Below are 21,466 nucleotides of genomic sequence, written 5' to 3'. Positions count from 1 at the left end.
CATCACTAAGGAAGCTGAACTGTCAGTTGCATTTCTGGTGATCCTAATACTAAAGGTATGCTAATCATCTATAAAGATACGAGAAAGGTGGGGAATGAAGGACGAGAAAGATGGGGGATGAGAAAAAGAATGAGAAAAGCAGTGAAGAGAAGGAGTAGGCAAAGCATGTCAGGCACACAATGCTGTTAGTGTCCTACTGTGATGGAGTACTCACAACAGAACAGAATAGGGAGGTTGGGTTTACATCAACTCAAAGCTCTGGGCCTGTCATATGGAGACAATTCGGCAACTTAGGTTTCCTCTTCCCAGGTGACTCTAGTTTGTATTGTTGACACAAGAGAAAACAGAGCAAACTAAACCACCAACCAACGTGTCTCAAAAGTCTTTATATTCTGGTCCATTCTACAGCAGCTTTGTCCGTTGCTATGAACTCAGAGTCCTGACATGCTTCCCTCATTAGGGGTTGCTTATCTTGTCGTTTATTAGCATAGTCACAACGTTATAGGTGCCTTTTGTATTTATGCTATATTCATTGCATAATAATCTCATTTTGAAAATCTGGGCAAGTTTAATTAAAACTGAATTTTAATTTTTCTTCAGTATTTATTTATTTTTATTTATGTGTTATGATTCCAACTAGACACAAAAGCAAAATAAGCCAACTCAAAACCTGAGAAGCCCAAAAATAAAGTTATCATTTACAAAGGTAGCCAGGAGGACTGAGTTCCATATTAACTATGCATGAATGCAAGGTTGATCGATTTATTTACATATCACTGATGATCTCTTTGGCTTTTTAGAATCTGCAAAGGAATACCCACCCTTGATGGTAATTACCTTTATGTTTTTGCTTTGAGTATTTTACATCACATTAAATGAAATCTACAATTTTTGTTCAATTGTTCCTTCAAACCCCTTACAGAGTACCAACAAAATGAAGGATTCTGTTCCAGATAAAGTGATCACCATAAAGGAAGTAGGGATAGTCCAGTTGGGTAGGTTTTGCCTACTTGTTACTCTGGAAAAAAATACTCCAAATATTTGGAATACCTACAGACTTCTCACTCTTATTTCTTTTTCCTCCAAGGTTATATATCAGGATTTGTTCTAAGTAACACAAATGCTATTGTTGACATAGATTTTTACAGAAGACATTCACAAGTTGGAGGCACTGGTCTGAAGAAGCAACTCGAGTTGTTTCAACTTTCATGTCTGAATACACTCATGGGTTCCTTCAGTATCAGAAATGCTAGAGACAACACTGGCAAAGCCATCCTACCCAGAAGAGGCCATTCACTTCACATCTCACTCCATGCCCTTTGCCAAGTAATGAGGAGCATCTAACTCTCCAGAGAACACTGCTTATAAATTTACTCACTGGATAAAATTATTCTTTACTGGGCAGTGATTATTCCTCAAAACTTTTTGGAAGCTTCCACTCAGTTTGGGGTTGCTTCAGTTTGAATTTGCATTATTGCCCTCTACTAAATCATTTCCATCCACTTACTCAAGAATACCTAACACTGGCCGGGCATGGTGGCGCACACCTTTAATCCCAGCACTCGGGAGGCAGAGGCCGGTGGATTTCTGAGTTTGAGGCCAGCCTGGTCTACAAAGTAAGCTCTAGGACAGCCAGGGCTATACAGAGAAACCCTGTCTCAAAAAACCAAACCCAAACAAACCAAACCAAACCAACCAACCAACCAAACAAAAGAATACCAAACACTGGCATCTCTGTCATATTAGAGGACTTCATGTCCACATCAAATGATAATGTAGACTACTTAAAAGTATCAGTGTTCAAGCCTCTTACAATTGTGCACATTTTCATAATATAACTCCCATCCAAATCTCTACTTTGAGGCATATTTTTGGTGTTTGTATAGTGATGGTGATGTCATTCTGTCACACTCTTACTCCGTCACACCCCATTTGGTACTTCTCCTCCTCTGTTGTTACTGTTCACTGTGTTTTTGCTGTATATTGTTCCAATACCTACACAAGTTATTCCTTAACTGTGAGATATGGTATTATAAACATATAATTGACCTGGCTTTTGAAATTTATACTCTTTAAAGCCCAATTCTGGGAACACAATAATTGTTCAGTATGGTAATAATTGGTATTTATATGAAGACAATGTATGAAATCACCAATGTAGTCCAGGAACAAAATGAATAGAGACATAAATAGATAACTTACAATGGAAATGATAAAGATACACAGGAAAAATGAATAAAAACAAGGAGACAGCCATGGAAAGCAAGCATTATCTTCTAGGCAAAGAGAACCATACTGAAGGACTTAGCTTGTGACACTGAGCCTTCAGAGAAGAAAACGGCATGTTGGATTAGGAATAATGAGCATGGCCTTTCAGATTTAAGTTACATTAACTGCATCTTAGAGTAACCCAAAAAAATGAGATTGTCTGTTGGGCTTGGCGGTACATGCCTTTAATTCTAGCACTTGGGAGGCAGAGGGATATCTCTGAGTTCAATGCCAGCCTGGTCTACAAAGTGAGTCCAGTACAGTCACAGCTATTACACAGAGCTACCCTGTCTCCAAAACCAAAGCCAAAACCAAACCAAACCCAAATCCACCCCCCTAAAATCCAAACAAACAGTCCCCCAAAAGATTGTTGATAACCAGTCAATTTTTCCAATGCAAATTTCAAGGTCTATAATTACCCAGAGTGAATTGTCAGAGGAAAATGCATAATCAATTATGACTCATGGCTCCATGGAGAAAAGTGTAATGGGTGACTGTAAGTGGCTTTTTTTTTTCCAGTTTGGTTTCGAAAGTATGTTCAATAGTGTGTCTCATGGAGTGATTGTTACAGAGTCTTTGGAGATGTGTGTATGCTGTGATTTGAGATGTGTGTATGCTGTGTACGTGACATACTTGACTGTTGTCTAACTATTCTATGGGAGCTTTTCATAGTTAAGTAAGTCAGTAATTCTGTTGAAGAGTAAACCTATTTGAAGATTCTAATTGGAAAATTAAATGTCCAACTGGTGGTACTACTATTGTTTATTTTTTCTGTATATGAAATAATTGTCATGTTACTTAAATGGTTTTCTTGTTTATTTTAATTATATATATGGACTTGTCAGAAGGGCCAGCTGTAAAATTGACATCAGAGAGAGAGCCAAATCGTCAAGATGGCTTTAAAAGGAATCCACCATCGGTATTTAAGTGTTTAATTTTGAATCACAAACTTAGTGCTTCTCATTGTCTAATAGGTAAAATATTATTGGGACAATAATACTGTATTGGAAAGTTAGTTTTCAAACTGTCCTCAGAATCAATAGATGGTGTCTTGACATTTTTTTAACACAATTTACTTAGTTATGGGATTACAGAATGTTTTTAGAACCTGAAAAAAAAAACTTACCTGATCCTTGGATTTATCTCAAAAACATTAATTTTATTGCTATTTTCCATTCTTATAGCATACTTACCTATTTCGAGACTAGATCAAATTTGAGACTTAAAACTAGGCACTTTAAGTTTGCATGATTTCACACGTTGATGTATTGATGCTTGCTATGATGAGTCAGTACTATCAATGTCTTAAGTTTTACTTACTCATTTTATTCCCCAGTAGCAGCACTACTGTGAGAGAAAACACAGCTGTGCACTGTGTCCCACTTCCTATAAAGAGAGTGCATCGTTCATTAGGTGCTATGCTCTACAGGATAAACTTCAAGTTCATCTTATTTCAATAAATGGAGTCAGAAACTGTATTGAAAATGTTATTCAATGACTTTACTGAATACTAGAATATATCAGGACCGAACTTAGATGTTTATGAGTTTCATGTCAGTGTCTAGATTTCTAGTTTGGAGAAAACAATAGAAAAATACATACTGTTTGAATGTACTGGTACATTTGATACAATACATAAAATGGTCTCACAACAGCAATTTTAATTGTATGGCCTTGAATAATTTCAGTTATTGAGTATTGGTAAGGAACTATGCCATTAGGCACCCAACATACAAGATTAATGCAAAGCAAAAATAGAATCAGCAAGCACTAACTTCTTCATATAGTGAACACATTTGATGTCTAGATAGAGAAAATTGGTGTAGTCATATGTGGTGGCACACTCTCATAGGACACCCTGAAGAGGAAGAGGTGGGAAAAGATTGATGCAGTTTATTTAAATTTATGATCAAAATGATAGTATGAACAGAAATAACTCAGAGAAAGTATTTCTGAATATAGAAGGACATGTGGAAAAGGAGAACAAGAATCTCTCTGCCTTTCTCTGTCTACACACACACACACACACACACACACACACACACACACACACACACACGTTGACCTGTGGCCTTTTCAAACATCTTTAGTATTATTATTTATCCCCCAGCATCCCTTTCTCTTTGTAATATCCCTTTTACTCCATCCCAAGTTAAATCTCTACCCTCCATTTTCTCCATCGTATCTTCTATCTCCTATGAGGAGATCTCTAGATCATAGCATACGTTTTAAAAGCCAGCTGGAATTTTTTATATATAATACCTTATATCAAGTTAAGGAATGATTTGTGCAGGTATTGGAACAATACATAGCAAGAACACAGTATACAGAAACAACAGAGGAGGAGGGGAAATACCAAATGGGGTGTGAGGGAGCAAGAATACGACAGAATGATGTCACCATTACTATATAAATGCTATATAGATATAAATACACACACACACACGTGTGTGTGTGTGTGTGTGTGTATGGCTCAAAGTAGAGATTTAGATGGAAGGTATGCTATGAAAATGAGGTTTCCTTTTCTTCACTCAGGTTAAATTGACAAAACACAAAAACAAAAACAATCAAAGAAGCAAATGAACCAAAACCCAACAAAACCAGACAAACCAAAACAAACCAAAACAGCGCAAAAGACCTTTTCAACTTGTAGCATCTTCCTCAGTGTCTTAAAATTTTCACTGTACATTTGTATACTTGAGTAATTAGAGTAACTCTAAGATGTTTTAAAATACTGTTGTGAATGGGGCTGTTTCTCTGATTTCTTTCTTAGTATGTTTTCCATTGGAAGGCCACTGATTTTTGGATATTAACTTCGTATCCTACTACTTTTATAAATGTGTTTATTAGCTTTAGAAGATTTGATTGATGGCTCTCTATATAAACTTTTTGGAAATATCTTTTTAATGGAAATAGAATTATATCACTTTCCATCTTTTCTCCCTCTACTTTTCCCAGGTGCCTTCCCTCAAACCCCTCCTGTAACTCCCTATTCAAATCGTTAGCCTCTTTTTATTTATTATTGTTATCTATACACATATGCATGTATATATCATGTTGAGTCATTTCTGTTGTTTGTAATACATTTTCAGTACATATTTATTTTTAATCTTTCTTTTATTTTTAATTTAAAATTTGTACACACACATACTGTGTTTGTGTTTGATCCACACCTCATTTCCTTCCTTCTAATTTGTCTCCCTTCTCTACCCCTTGAAATTAAATTCAATTAGTTTTAGAATAGATAAGTGAGATTTGGCTAAAAAATGATTAGAAAGTTTTTCATAACTGATTACTGATGCTTATTTCCACAGAATATTTGTAAGCAAATTCCAGCGCAGGATGTTGGCTATTTATCAATAGCTAAACATCAAAGGGGAGAAAAAATGGTGCCATCTCGGGAAAAAGGTGAGGGGTCTTGCAATAAAAAGTTCTTTGACAGAATGTTTGTTTGAAACACAAGGAGTTACATATATTCCAAGTCAGAAAATGTACCCCATATATATTTACTAAGATGCGAGATATACTAATGTACAGTTATTTACATGTCAAAGAAGTATTAAGACAGGCTAAATGAAGGGGATCAAATTGAGGAGAGGCAGATATGAGTTACCTATCAGGTCATTTTGCCCGCTAGGGGAGGTTAGGAAGAACACTGGACTGGTAAAGAATGGGGATTAATTTGAAAAGGTAGGATGGATAGAGAGGAAATGAAGAGAATGAAGAAAGGTATCATGTAGGGGAAGGCATGAAATTGATATAAAAATCATATTGCGCATGTGAGAACACAGAACTGTGTGTAAGAGAATGAACAGTGTGCTTTCACAGTCTTATTTCTTTAGAAGGTATAAAGATGTGAGGTCTTAGATCCTTCTTCAGTGCTACATCTTGTGTATAATCAATGTTTATTTTCGGAGGTATATATTATTTAATGCCAGTGTAAAGTGTTTTTTTTTTTTTTTTTTTTTTTTTTTTTTTTTTCTGAGACAGAGTTTCTCTGTATAGCCCTGGCTGTCCTGGAGTTCACTTTGTAGAGCAGGCTGGCCTTGAACTCAGAAATCCCCCTGCCTCTGCCTCCCGAGTGCTGGGACTAAAGGCGTGCGCCACCACACCCAGCCTAAAGTGTTCTTAATTCCCAGAATAGTTCCACTTGGGCCTAAAATAGTATCAGAGAAAGTAAAAACATGAGGCTTTTGTTACAAGTTGATCTAAAGTGCCATCAATAGGTCCAAAGAGCATTCAAAGGTCATGGTTTATGATGCTGATTCAAATTGTGAGACATGGTAGGAAAATCACACCAAACAGAAACTCAATTTTGTAGAGTTAAGCAGTAAATGGATTTTGTAAAAGGCACCAAAGCCTCTCACAGTTTTATGGTCAACCTGAAATGTCAACATTTCAGGACAATGTCCAAAATAATTTTGGTTCAACTTTTCTGGGATTCTTCATTTCTAAGAAGTTGTCCAGTGGTGCAGCTGGCATTCCAAACACAATGAACAGCAAGATGTAGACTTCTCATTAAAGAAATCTAGAAAGATTGTCTAGTTGACAATATCTAAGTAAACCCTACATTTTGTTATTATTTCTGAGACTATTTCTCAAGGGGAGAATGAACATGGAAATGTAATAGAGAAAATGCAATCCCATGTGATGTTTTGGTCACCAATTCCATATCCGCCTACATGCTTGAGAATGTAATTTCTATGGTTATATCAACACTAATTCAAAAGGAAAGGAACTTATAGGATCAATTTACTGAAAGAATGCAAAAGGGAAAGAATGTGAAGGAAAGAAGGTTACAAGGTGAATCTAAAACTGGGAAGTGTCTTACTTTGTTTTCTGTTGTGATAAAACATCACAAGCAGAAGCACCTTGGGGAGAAGAGGGCTTATTTATTATGCATCTCTGCTCCCTGTTCCTGTAGGGATGTCAAAGCTGGCTGGCACCTGCAGGCAGGAGCTGGAGTAGGAGTAATGAAGGAATGCTGCCTTTTGGTTTGCTCCTCCTTGCATGCTCAGTTTGCTTTATCATCTACCCCAGAAATGGTACTACCCAGAGTGACCTGTGACGTTACACATCACTGATCAGTCAAGAAATTGCCCCACAGGCTTGGTTGTAGGCAATGTTTTTCAAGTGAGGTCCCCACTTCTCAAGTGACTCTAGCTTGTGTTAAGTGGACAAAAAACTAACCAATGCAGGAAGAGAAGAAACAATATACAAATTTAGGGTCAATGATGAGGAATTATAAAGATACAATCTCAGACATCTTTGATTATTGTTGATTCAAATAAAAATGAGATTAATGCTATTGTATAAGTTATTGGACCCAAGATGAGAATCATATGGTGAAACTATAACGTTTAGTTTTCTCTGTAATTTTTTGGAAACAAAGATGTAGATGACATTGATTTTAGGGATTAAGATGAGATTAATTTTAATGCAATATCATCACCTGGTTTTGAAATGCTAGTGGACTTCGTTATAAGATTGCTAACTGATGGAATTCTACTTGCATATTCCCATGGTACACCAATAAGGTAACTGAGAAAAGGACATATATGGTTATTTATTGAATATTTGTCTAATATTAAACACCACTATGATTTGAGATGTAGCAAATTAGTACTTTATAACTCTTATGTGACAATTTGCTTGTTTTTTGTTTGGAAGTCATATCTTACAAAGAGATTTTTAATTAACTAATTTTGTAATTGTGGATACACACACACACAAAATTAATTTTGATATATAGTCACACTATTGTATCCCCTCTCTTTTTTGTATTTTAGGTTCACATACCTGCTGAAAAGCACCTATCAAAAAAAGAGACATATATAATGTAAAAAGGAAATGAAGTCTAAATGTCAAAATAATAGCCCATACATATATATGTGTCCCTTCAGGAGAATATTTACGCAATGTCATTCTGCACATGAATACCCAAATTGATCGATTTTGAAAACTGTAATACACAAATCACTTACCTCTTTGAAGTTGTATAACTGATTGGTGCTTCAAAAAGTAGAATATGATATGGAGAAGATGAATAGAGCTCTTAGAGTTCTGTTTGAATGTCTCTGAAATGCTTCACTGGAGATAAGCATTGATGCAGTTAGCCAGCAGTTTTAATAAGTGAAATGTCACCTGACGTCAGGATTTCTTCCTGTGACCAAGATCAGTTTCCTTCCATCAGCTAAAAACCTCGCATTGCTATATCTGCCTTCCATATTACATTATAGTCACGTGGGTCACACTTTTGGGGGGGATAATTTTAAGTATAAATGCAGTTATGGTTTGATTTTTTCCATTGGATTTCAGTCATGTTCCTCAGTTATCTAAAATACAACTTAGTAAAAATACATTGAGACAAAATTAAATAGCCATTACCAAAGTTACCCATGGTGGTTATTTTTCATATTAACTCACTATAAATATATATAGTTAATATTGCCATATTTGTGTTTAGTTGATTATGTGTCTCCTTGACATTTCAGAGTTTTCTAAGAAATGCCCTCAATCAAAGGTAGTTATTTTAATCTTACTCTAGATCATTAATTTCATATTTTATAACCTGTACAAGAGCCATTAAATATTTTTTCCTAAATTCATACAGCCCACCATTGTAGAGGAAGAGTCTGTTTCAAAGGAGGCCTGGGATATGACTCCGGTGAAAGCATTTTTAGAAGGTGAATTTTGTAATATTACTTTCCATGGAAAAACACCTCAAAATATTTGAAATGATTACAATCTTCTCACTAGTTTTCCCATCTTTCCAAAATTTCATAAAAGAATTTGAGGTAAAAAAATGAAGTTCTTACTGTTAATCTGAACACTTCAAGAAAGTTATTTGCTACTTCAAGATAATTTGTTTAAAGTTTGTAACTTTAACTCATATATGTATTTTCTTTTATGTGTAGTTACTATGGTGATATACTTTTCTGCAATTATTTCATGCCTTTAAAGGAACTGAATTCTTGCCAGACTCTGCAGCCATGTTAACAATATGCCTTGAGATCACTTATGACTATATTTTGGTCTGCTATCCTACTGAGTACTCTGCCAATTTAATGTGCCAAGAAATGTTGGAAACTATGTAGATATAAGTCAATAATATTTGTATATAGTTTGAGTGCTATTCTGGGTCAGTTGAAGTCAGTAAAATAACTTCTCTTATAAAATCCTGTTAAAGATTCCTGAAAAAAAAATGTATTTCTCATTTTTCCCAAGCCATGTATCCTGTGCTGTTTGATAAATACAGAGCAAAGCCCTTTATTAGGTACAATAAACAGGCACCAGGGATAAATCGACTAGATAGGTCCAACACTCAGACAGGTTAGGCAGGCAACAGGGACACATTAGTTACATACTGCAGACAGACTACAGATAGGACAGTAACCACAAGGGAAGGCAGGGAGAGAAGCAGAGAATTCAAATTTGGGTTCACTCTTGGTAAAACTACTCCAAGAGGAAATTTCTGTTTTCATGCCTTAAAGTGACATAAGGCACATTTTTCATGCTTTGCCCCTTCTGAGGTCCCCCTAGTCTACAATCAATGCAATCGCACCAATGTTTCTATTGTGAGGTGTTCTTAAATCCTAGGAAAACACTCTGTAAACCTAAGGGAGAGCATCAGTGAGAACAAAGGCCTGGTGTTTCAATTGTAAGTGGTCAAGAATGCAACCAAAAGGTGAACAACCTTTGAACTGCCATGGCTCCCTAGTCTGCTTCAAATTGCAACACTGGAAGAAAAACCTACCAAGTACATGCTAAACGTAATCTATTTTAGAGTAAATAATTTCAAAGGAGCTATTTAGCAGCCTAGTTCTTTGTAATTTTAATGTGATTTATTTTTAATTTTGATAGTCTATTTCATATTGCTTTAAATTAAATTTTTGCATACTTAGATATTGCATTTTGAACACTTCCCCTCTTAATCTCATACCCTAGAGTTTCTTTTAGTTTATAGACTTACACATCCACAGAAATGTTTAGGAAAAACTTTAAGAAGTATCTAGTATAAAAGAACTTAATGGAGTCCCAGTAATAGCCAAAATATGAGTGTAAAGAGGAATATCTTTATATAATATCATTCTATATATGAATATCCAATCCCATCTGCTCATACAAAGCTCCTTGTTGGTTGACTGTACTTCAGTGGATGGCTGCCCATACAGAAGGATACAGACAGCACAAATTAGAGTCGATGGGTTGTCAAATTAAGGAAAATGGGGGACAGTTAGCAGTGAGTGGGTCTGTGAGGAATTAAGGGGAGGAGCTGGAGTGAATACTGAACATGATCAAGAAATAATGATGAAATTCTCAAAGAATTAGTAAAATATTAAACAAACAAAACACAAAACAGCACAAATGTGTGCTGATCTATTCAAACATCAGCTTCCACAGTTTAAATGTCATCTTTAGAACCAAGGTGCCCATGCCATCCATATATTAACCCCCTCCCCAGGCAGGGCCCTTGACATGTAGCTCCTGATTCTCCTGGAGAGTCCCCTAAGAACTAAGCCCACTGGTGCCACCTCCACACGTTCAGGTCTAGATCCAAGTACACAGCTCTAGTATTAGCTTCCCCTAAGCCTGTGCACTCCATTTTAAACTCTGAGACATAGGTCTTGTCACAGACCCCGCACTGTCTTTCACTGGTGAGTCCCCCTAGAACAGCAGTTCTCAACCTTCCTCATGCTCTGATGCTTTAAGCCAGTTCCTCATGTTGTGCTGACCCCCAACCATAAAATTATTTTGTTGCTACTAAACTGTATTTTTGCTACTGTTATGGATTGTAATGTGAATATCTGATATGTTGGATATCAGATATGTAACCCTTGTGGAAAGGTTGTTCAACCCTCAAAGGAGTGGCAACCCATGGGTTGAGAATCACTGTCCTAGAATCAAACTGACTCATATCATCTCCATACATCCTTACCTAGGTCTGGAATTCAGTTCTGGCTTTGTCTGTTGAGTTCTCAAAACATTGCCCTCTGGGACCACACCTTTAAGTCTTACCTCCAGATGCACAGCTCCTACACCAGCCCAGCATGAGGCAGGCAAGAATCTCACATTAGACACACAAGCAACAAAGAAAGTTGACATACCAAGATCACAATGAAGAAGAGAAGCAATATGAATGATCTTTCCACCTCCTCTTCTCAGATGTTCCCTTAGGTGAGGGAGATGTTTTCATAGATGCATCTTTTCAGATTGAAATAAACAACTTTGTGTTTTCATTGGTTATGGTTTTCTGTAATGGTCTCCAACTGTTTCGAGGTGCAGTTTCCTTGATGGGGGGTGAAGACTTGACTTACCCTTGTGAGTGCTTGTCAATTGGAGGTAGCTTCTTGGTTAGGGATGGAGGCTTGTGTACACTTCCCTCTCCCAGTGCTGGAACACCATTTGGCCGAGACTTGTGTAGACCCTGTGCATGCTGCCACAGTCTCTGTGAGCTCATCTGTCAGTCTCATTGTATCTAGAAGACACTGTGTATTATTGTCATCTATCCTCTCTGAATCTTACAACCTTTTTGCCTCCTCTTCCACATATTTCCCTAAACTCTGAGGGGGAGAGGTTTGATGAAGACCACCCATTAGGATTGAGTGTTAGAAAGTCTCTTACTCTCTACCCCATTGTCTAGCTGTAGCTCTCTGTATTATTTCTCATCTACTGTAGGAGGAAGCTTCTCTGACATTGGCTGAACAAGACACTGACTATGAGTACAGCAAATGCTGTCCTGAGTCATTTTATTGTTGTTTCTTTAGGAGAAAAATGGTATTTTGTTTTCACTTAGGTCAATGGCCTATTGAGTCTCAGATTCTTGGCCACCTGAGCTGTTGGACATGGATCTTATCCCATGCAGGGGGTCTTAAATCTAATCAAGTAATTGCTGGTTAGTACCACAATGTTTGTGCCACTATTGTTCCAGCATTGTATGACTTTTGCTCTTATTTTGTGGAAACTCTTAAGTATATTTTGAGCCATTGTATTATTTTTCCAGTTGGTATCTTTGAATTGCTCTTTCTTGGCTTGGCCAAATATAACAAGCCATGCAGAAATCCATCAAACTTTAACATTAACACACCCATTTTCATCCACTAGGATTATTTTCTATACTAATTCTACATGAATGTATGTCGCCAACATCAGGTTTACATGGATTTGATTATTTCTTTCTTTGACATTTTTAGATACTTCTAACGACTATCCGCTATCAAAGGTAATCACTTGTATTTTTTCCTGCATACTTAACTTCATCTTGTAAGAAATTTGCAGAAGTTACTAAATACCTTGCTTCTAAACCCATACAGCCTACAGTTGAGAAAAATGACTATGTTCCAAATGAAGTCTCTGATATAAAGCATGGGAAATGGTTCCAAGAAAGTGAGTTAGTAATATTAATTTTTATGAAACAAATAAGTAAAAATGTTTGAAATGTTTGCAATGTCCCCATTTTTTTTATTCCAGTGTTCTCCAAATTTTACTTAAGGTTTTCATGTAAATGATGCATTATTGTTGCTAGAAGAAGAGTTACAGGCAGTCAATAGCTATTGAGAGAGAATCAGTTTCTTCCTAGGACAGGCTCTCTGATACGTTGTCTACTCCCAACTTGTCAGATCTAAGCATATCTACATATATGCAGCACTAAATGGACTCAGTAGGTTGCAAATATGCATGCAAATAAGCATATGTTCAACAATAATAATAATTGAAAAAGTTATAAATTTGAGAGGAACTAGAGACACAGAAGTTGGAGAGGGGGAAAAAGGGAGTAGAAATGATATTTGAAATTCCTCCTCCAAATTTAAAAAATTTGTAAATTAAGAAAAATCTATTCTTTTTACACATTAAAAAGGAATTTATTGGACAGGCTATAGTCTAAGTAGGTCAACAGTGATTGTCTCATGAGGGAAAGGCAGAGAATCTTGAGGTTGTTGACTCCACAAGGCTGGATGTCCCAGAAGTCCCACAGTCTGGTGCAGGAGTCTGAGAGGATTCCTGGATCGTCAGTGATCTATGTCTATGTTGGGATCCTGAAGAAGTAGGTTCTAATAGAGATGGAGATATAACCTCAACAACAGGAAAGATGAACTTGCCAGTAAAAGTGAGCACCAACAGACAAAAACAGAAGGCAAAAGCTTTCTTCTTCCATATCCTTTTATGTGGGCTGATATTGGAAGATGATGTGGCCCAGATGTAGAGTAGATCTTTCTACCTCTTGATGAAAGGACCCTGATATAGCTGTCTCTTGTGAGAGGATGCCGGGGCCTAGCAAACACAGAAGTGGATGCTCACAGTCAGCTATTGGATGGATCACAGGGCCCCCAGTGAAGGAGCTAGAGAAAATACCCAAGGAGCTAAAGGGGTCTGCAACCCTATAGGTGGAACAACAATATGAACTACCCAGTAACCCCTGGAGCTCTTGTCTCTAGCTGCATATGTATCAGAAGATGGCCTAGTCGGCCATCATTGGGAAAAGAGGCCCCTTGGTCTTGCAAACTTTATAATGCCAGGGCCAAGAAGTGGGAGAGGGTGGGTTGGGGAGTGGGGGCGGGAGGGTATGGGGGACTTTTGGGATAGCACTGGAAATGTAATGAAGAAAATACCTAATTAAAAAGAAAGAAAGAAAGAAAGAAAGAGAGAGAGAGAGAGAGAGAGAGAGAGAGAGAGAGAGAGAGAGAGAGAGAGAGAGAGAAAGAAAGAAAGAAAGAAAGAAAGAAAGAAAGAAAGAAAGAAAGAAAGAAAGAAAGAAAGAAAGAAAGAAAGTCCTCCACAGCCGGGCGTGGTGGTGCACGCCTTTAATCCCAGCACTCATGAGGCAGAGGCAGGCGGATTTCTGAGTTCGAGGCCAGCCTGGTCTACAGAGTGAGTTCCAGGACAGCCAGGACTACACAGAGAAACCCTGTCTCGAAAAACCAAAAAAAAAAAAAAAAAAAAAAAAAAGTCCTCCACAGGCATGTGCAGTAGGTTGGGTTTTGGTTGATTCCAGATGTTGTTAAGCCAATGAAGATTAGCCATCACAGAAGCCTTGGGACTTGGTACAATTCAGTTGCAATGATGGGAATGAAGAATATATCTTATTAGATAGCCAGAAGTTCCTGCCACATTCCTCAACATTGCATGCATATGGTTTACTTCAAACAGTGTTTCACAACCTTCCTAATGCTGCAACTCTTTAATAGAGTCCTTTACTTTGTGGTGACCCCAACCACAAAATTGCTTTCATTGCTACTTCATAACTGTAATTTTGCTATTGTTATGAATACAACATGCAATACAAGAATATAGTCAACATGTGTGTGTAAAAATAACAATTTTTATGTGCTGTTATTCTACAAGTGCATGGAGATAAATTCAGAAACAATCTTGAAAAAGAAGTTATATTCACATCTCTCTGAAAAGTAGTGACTTCTTATGACTTATATATAAAGTGAAGGACATGATAAACTCTCATAGAACACTAGAGTGAACGTAAAGTATTTCGCTGCTGAGAATGCAATCTGTTCCATGGTATAATCAGTTTTGACTATTGAAATATTATCCTGGTTTCCTGATTTCATCCTGAAATTTTATTTTATTTTATTTTATTTCATTTTATTCTCCACCCATTAGAAATGCCACCTTAATGAAATCACATAAATTGTTTAAAAGAAAAATTCTCTGAGCTCATAATGTTAATTTGAAAATTGTCAAGTTTAATGAAAATTATGTAGTTTATTAGTTGTTCAATAGATATTTCATTCAAGAACAAAACAAAAAGTAAAAGTTTGCCACAATTCCAAAATTAGTACAATCATTATAAAGTTAGCCACAAAGAATATTTTGACCATAATTATTTATAAAAGTGTGGTCAAGTTTGTCAGGTTTACATATTATTAACTATGTATCTCTGATTTTTTTCTAGATTGTCCTAAGGAATATGTTCAATTGAAGGTAGTAAGTTTATATATTACCTGAGTTATTAAAATCGTGCTCTTTGAAACACACAATTGTTACTGAATACCTTTTTTCAAAAACTATATAGCTTCCCATTGAAGAGAGAGATTCTTTTCCAAGAGAGGCACCACCAGTTGATCAAGCAAAATTACACTGTGCAGGTGAATTTTACAACACTGATTTATGTAGGATGAGAAATTTAAAATCATTAAATCTACACAATCTTCTTGATTTTGATTTCTCTGCTCTCCAAATTTGATGGACTTTTAAGGGACTAAATTATCATCGTTAAGTCTCATTGTTTACAAGAAGTTATTTAGTTGCTTAAAATAATATTTTTAAAGTTTTAGCTCTAACACAGATATTTCCCCGTTTGTGTCTTGGAATAATAATATGGCCATTTTGGTTTTTTTTTTACAGAATAGTTGTACTAGATATAAAAGTTTAATGATATTTGTATAGCTTGAAAACGACTGTTGTTTGTAATAGTATATTCTTGAAAAGTCAGCTACTTGGAGGGCTGAGGAAAATATTTTTTGGGGGAGCATGCATTTAGGATATGAACTAAATTACAAGTTATTGCCTATTCCAAATTCAAATTATGCTTTCTTTTATTTTTAACACACTGTTTTCTTCAGTGTGTGTTTTAATCCATTTTTCTCTCAGTGTCCGTAATTGTGGCAACAGGACTGCAGTAGGAACTAATGTAATACACAACATGGTGAAATATCTTTCCCAGTTTTTGCTTATGCATAGAATTAATATTCTATGTTAGAGAAAATGGCTGAATGTCTCCTAGAATAGTCATTAGAAATTCTGTTTGTGTTCTCCATATTATTGAATTGACTTGGTATTTATTATACAAAGCCTAACTAGGGCTTTACATAATCTATTGTTATACCACATCTGTAAGCTCAATGACACTCCATTATATCCTTTTCAGATGAGCCTACATCTGTAAAGAATTCTAGCAGAATTACAAGATGTGTAAGACAAAATGGTAATCATCTAACTTATTTCACATATCATTTGATACAGAGTCTACTGAACAGGGATCTGTGTTTACTCTTGTGCTCTTTCAAAAGCTGTGATATGTCAAAGCCACTTCTTTACTATTTGCTCATGACTTTATTCAGCAAATGTCCAAATAAACACATAATTTTATATCTTTCTTCCTCCTAAGCTACATCCCTCCATTTTTTTTTTTTTTTTACTCATGTCAGTAAAATGGATTATGCTTCCACATTTCCCTTTTTGTTTCTTTTTAAAAAATTTAGAGACAGGGTTTCTCTGTGTAACAGCCCTGGATGTCCTGGAAGTCACTTTGTAGATCAGGCTAGCCTTGAACTCAATGAGTCCCACCTGTCTCTGCCTCCCGAGTGTTGGGATTAAAGGTGTGAACCACCACCACCTGGCCACATTTACAGCTTTTAACATTGATCCTGCTATCACATTTGCAATTATCTAAGTTGCAATCATGAATAGAAAGGATTTTAAAAAATATTAATGGGCAAGAATATTTAAGGTTTACATAAATCTTTGATATCCTCTTCCATGGCCCTCAAGTTTTGACTCCCTTGATGTGACAGAACAGCTGGGACTATCCAGTTTATTTTCTTCCTATTTTAGCACAGATACATTTGTCATTTAACCGTATCTTTTACTACTTTTTTTAAAAATATTTTTTATTAGGTATTTTCCTTATTTACATTTCCAATGCTATCCCATAAGTCCCCCATACCCCCCCCCCCATTCCCCTACCCACCCACTCCCACTTTTTGGCCCTGGTGTTCCCCTGTACTGGGACATACAAAGTTTGCAAGTCCAATGGGCCTCTCTTTCCAGTGATGGCCGATTAGGCCATCTTTTGATACATATGCAGCTAGAGACAAGAGCTCCGGGGTACTGGTTAGTTCATATTGTTGTTCCACCTATAGGGTTGCAGTTCCCTTTAGTTCCTTGGGTGCTTTCTCTAGCTTCTCCATTGGGGGCCCTGTGATCCATCCAATAGCTGACTGTGAGCATCCACTTCTGTGCTTGCCAGGCCCTGGCATCGTCTCACACGAGTCTTATTCTTCCTCTTCCTATGCTCCCTTTTAGGTCAAACCAGGCTTGATTTTTCTGAAGCCCATCCATTAAACTTTTGCTCATGACTTTTCAATTTCAGGGCCAGCTCTCACAAAGAAGTACATAAACAATTATTGAGTAAAACAAATTAAAGACTGACTGTGCAAAGATGAAGTTCAAACTGCTCTCTAGTCCAGGAGAAAGTGGTGATATGGGAAGAAAAGTGCCACCAGCATACTACTGAAATCCAATTATATTTTACTACAATAATATAACAATAATAGAGGAATTTTTAAATATTATGCTGAGTCCTAAGTGAACAAAGAAGTTTCTATAGGCATCAAACAAAAAGGATTCAGATTTAAGGAACAGGGTGTTCACATACTGGGGCTTGGAAGGGATAGTAATTAGTTTAAGAAAATTAACCACTCAAACTACATTTACAAAGTAGAGAATATAATTCAATATGGTTTTGTTTGATTCCACATACTTTTAGTTTTGTTTCTGCACATATGTTCAGGCGTGTTTGGTAGGAAAATTGGTGATGGGTTTTAGTACGTATGCCTGGCTTTGACATATCATCTTCTACTGATTATGTACATGTGATATACTGAAGCTGTTTGTAATTACATGGACTTCCTATACCAGTAAATATCCAAATAACCTTAATCTTAACTGAAGGTTTTAACTAAGAAATTAAAAATTCAGTTTGCATTATCTTGAATGTTCTATAGGCACATTGACTATAATTCAAAAAGTGTTCTGAGTGTTTTAATAAACTATATGGATTTATCAGCAGCAGTGTCTGCAAAAGCGACATCAGTGGAAGATCAAAAATGCCCCGATGACCATGAGAAGAATCAGAGAGCGGTACATAAGTATTTACATTTAAATTTCTGTTTCAGATAATTTTTTTGTTTTGGGTAAATGACCTACTATACTGTAATAGTACATGCAGAGTTCCTTCAGGCTGCTCTTGGGAAGCAATAGACCACAATTTAAAAAATGATTTTAAAACTTTTATTATAATTTAATACTTTACTATTCAATTAGAATTTTTGCAACATATAATACCTTATAAGTTACAGAGCTTAAGAAAAACCTTATCTTATTAAGGATTTAATTCCATATTTTCTTCATTATTTTTGCATTCCAATCCTAGACACTCCTTACATGTTAAACAGACCGATGAGTTGTGATACTTTTGAGCAAACAGGCAAAATTATGAATGATATCGCTGTGCTTGCTACTGAATTTATTTCATGTTTTTGTATTATCATCCCCAGTGACTCAAAAGTTGCCTTTAACTCACATTTGAAACACTTGTCTACTTCAAAGCTTTAGGTTTCAAGTCTTCCTTTGGTTCTCTGTCTTCAGCATCTATTGTGGTAGAAAAGAAGTGAGCCACACCACTGCACATTAGGAATGACACCTTCTAGAATGGAACCCATGCTGTTCCGCTACAGTGTACTAAACCTGACATCCCTTTCAACAAATAAAACCATTAGTATGATAGGCATGGTACCCACTGACTTTCTTGGCATTAAACTGTACCAGGAATCCGCATAGTGCACATGTGTGTGACCATATGGTTTTATAATTTATACAAACCCATCAGAAGCCTCACGCTGCTGCAATATAGCTACTCGTGTTTGGTGCCTCTTTGAGTACCTTTCAATTATTTGGACTTTAAATAATTTGAGATTATTCAGCATTAAGTAAGTGCCAGGGTATTAGATAAGGGTGGGGGTGGGAGTGGAGGTGGGGGTGGGGGATAGGAATATGGTAGAAGACAGCAGTGTTAAGAGCAAAACAACAAATAACAGGAAAATGGTATGGATGACTTCTGTGAAGAGTTGAAAGGGTTTGCTTTTAGGTTGGGTGTGGTAGTGACAGGGAAAAATTTATTCCAGTAATATGTTTTGTGATGTAACTGTGAGGTTGCAGACAAAAGGACAAAGAAGGGGTCTTGGGGAATGACACCAGAGAGCATAAGAAAAAAAGACAACAGGGGGTCACACCGGTAACCTAGCTGGGACTCAAACTTCTGCACTGGCCAGGAAGCATGAGGAAATAGTACCATTGTCATGGTCACCTTCAGATTATAATATATCAAAAGTAAAATGGGTAAACGAGAAACTGGAATATTTCAAGCACTTAGAAGAAATGTTTTTATGCCTTTTAATTAATGCTTGTTATATTTTTTGTATTTTCTTTAATGTGAAAGGCATACATTTACTACCACCTTGAGTAGTATTTACATGTTACTCAAATATATCCTAAATTGTTTTTTCACATTTTCACCATTTTATATAACTGATTTTTCCAGAGAAAAAATTATTATAAAATATCTTTCTTTAGTCCCAAAGGGAGCTTCTATGACAACATTTTGCTTGTATCCAACAGCATGCACATTGTAGCCTCTTAGATTTACTTTTTTAGATACTTACACCATTGGAAATGTTTTAAACAATAGCACATTTAGTGCTATTGTGAATTCCCCTAATAGGTTAAAAAAATGATTATTGTAAAAGTCCTCACAGTTTCCAGAGGAGTAAATAATATTTAGGTATCCAGAAACTAATTGTTTATTCAAGTATGCACCTCGGCTGCTCTTCCCTCCCTGACTACTTCTTTGCACTTCCTTACCTTGTTTATATAGTCAGACATCCTAAGAAAATACAACATAGTCTGTATATGGAAGACACATATGAGGGATTTCTTCTTCTTCTTAATTTTCAGTACTTGCCAGTTGTATTGTAAATAATTTCCTTAAAATAGTAAAGGATAGGAAACAGAAAATCTCTAGGTAACGCCTTACTTACTGATGCTAATTTTATCAGGCTGCGTTCAAACGACCTCAAACAAAGAACATTGAATATTTATCCATGGCTACTGATAAAAGTAGAGAAAATTTTGCAGAAGACCAAGAGGAAGGTAACCACTCCATTTTATAAAAATTTTATTTGAATTTGACTTGGTGGTGCAGGCCTGTAATCCCAGCACTCAAGAGGGCAGAGGTTTGAGATTAGCTTGGATTCATATAAGGCTTCTTTTAAAGGACTCTAATATCTTTAACAATTGTAACTTCCTTTTTCTTCGTTGTTTTCTCTCTCTCCCCATCCCCCTCCCCCTCCGTCTTCCTCTCCCCCTCCCCCTTCCCCTCCCCCCCTCTCCCTTTTCCCCCTTCCCCTTCCCCTCCCTCTCCCTCTTCCCCTCCCTCTCCCCCTCCCTCATCATACCCAAACTTATGGGACACAGTGAAAGCAGTGCTAAGAGGAAAATTCATAGTACTAAGAGCCCTGGTAAAGAAACTGGAGAGAGCTTACACTAAACAACTTAACAGTACACCTGAGAGTTCTAGAACAGAAAGCAGCAAACTCATCCAAGAGGAGTAGAAGGCAGGAAATAGTCAAACTCAGGGCGGAAGTCAACCAAATAGAAACAAACAAACAAACAAAAAAACAATACAAAAAATCAGCAAAACCAAAAGATGGTTCTTTGAGAGAATAAACAAGATAGATAAACCCTAGCCAAATTAACTAAAGGGTCCAGAGGCAGTATCTAAATTAACAAAATCAAAAATGAAAAGGGAGACATAACAACAAAAATGGAGGAAATTAAAAAAAAATCATCTGATTCTACTATAAAAGCCTATACTCAACAGAACTGGAAAAGTCTAGATGAAGTGGATGGCTTTCTAGACAGATGCCACATACCAAAGTTAAATCAAGAGCAGGTAAACTATCTAAACAGGCCCCATATCACACAAGGAAATAGAAGAAATCTTTCAAAACCTCCCAACCAAACTAAGCCCAGGGCCAGATGGATTTAGTGCAGAATTCTTCAAGACAGTTTTTAATTAAAAAGAAAAAGAAAACAAAGAGTAGCAACCATGCCACAATCCCAGTGTTGTACTGTTTTGAAATTTCCTCTTCCAAAGAAATTTGTCCATTACCTTGTAGTTTAGCCTCCTGGCAATTCTCAGGATACTGGCAGAATGCAGAAAAACTCTTTGCCAAGGTATGACACTAATGGCCTTTATCCCTGTTTGTGATAGAGTCAAGAAACCCCCATGAGCCCTGCCTCTGCTGCCCAAGTTGTTCTTCTCAGCATTACTGTCTTCTGAGGTTTAGTACAATAGCACATGAGGCTCTGTTTACAATATTCAGTGACTTTTCCTTCCCTAAGT

The 21,466-nt window shown here is 36.5% G+C and overlaps 1 protein-coding gene across 8 annotated transcripts in view; it reads left to right on the top strand.

Annotated features, from left to right (window-relative positions):
- LOC110300178 (uncharacterized) overlaps window positions 1-21,466 on the top strand; it is a 149,190-nt gene that overhangs the window by 45,113 nt on the left and 82,611 nt on the right. For 7 of the 8 annotated variants that reach the window (XM_085844043.1, XM_085844042.1, XM_085844038.1 and 4 more), the window contains exons 19-31: window positions 801-829; window positions 923-995; window positions 3,114-3,187; window positions 5,583-5,676; window positions 8,763-8,791; window positions 8,882-8,954; window positions 12,462-12,490; window positions 12,582-12,654; window positions 15,176-15,204; window positions 15,296-15,368; window positions 16,151-16,207; window positions 18,071-18,144; window positions 20,118-20,211. In XM_085844043.1, the coding sequence (XP_085700169.1) occupies window positions 801-829; window positions 923-995; window positions 3,114-3,187; window positions 5,583-5,676; window positions 8,763-8,791; window positions 8,882-8,954; window positions 12,462-12,490; window positions 12,582-12,654; window positions 15,176-15,204; window positions 15,296-15,368; window positions 16,151-16,207; window positions 18,071-18,144; window positions 20,118-20,211 (801 nt within the window). The remainder of the gene's footprint in view (window positions 1-800; window positions 830-922; window positions 996-3,113; window positions 3,188-5,582; window positions 5,677-8,762; window positions 8,792-8,881; window positions 8,955-12,461; window positions 12,491-12,581; window positions 12,655-15,175; window positions 15,205-15,295; window positions 15,369-16,150; window positions 16,208-18,070; window positions 18,145-20,117; window positions 20,212-21,466) is intronic. The other variant, XM_085844040.1, reaches the window with a different exon arrangement.

Source organism: Mus caroli, unplaced genomic scaffold (genome assembly GCF_978045245.1).
Source record: "Mus caroli unplaced genomic scaffold, Mus_caroli_1 scaffold_10, whole genome shotgun sequence".
NCBI classification, from domain to species: domain Eukaryota; kingdom Metazoa; phylum Chordata; class Mammalia; order Rodentia; family Muridae; genus Mus; species Mus caroli.
This window is presented reverse-complemented; position numbering and strand designations above follow the sequence as displayed.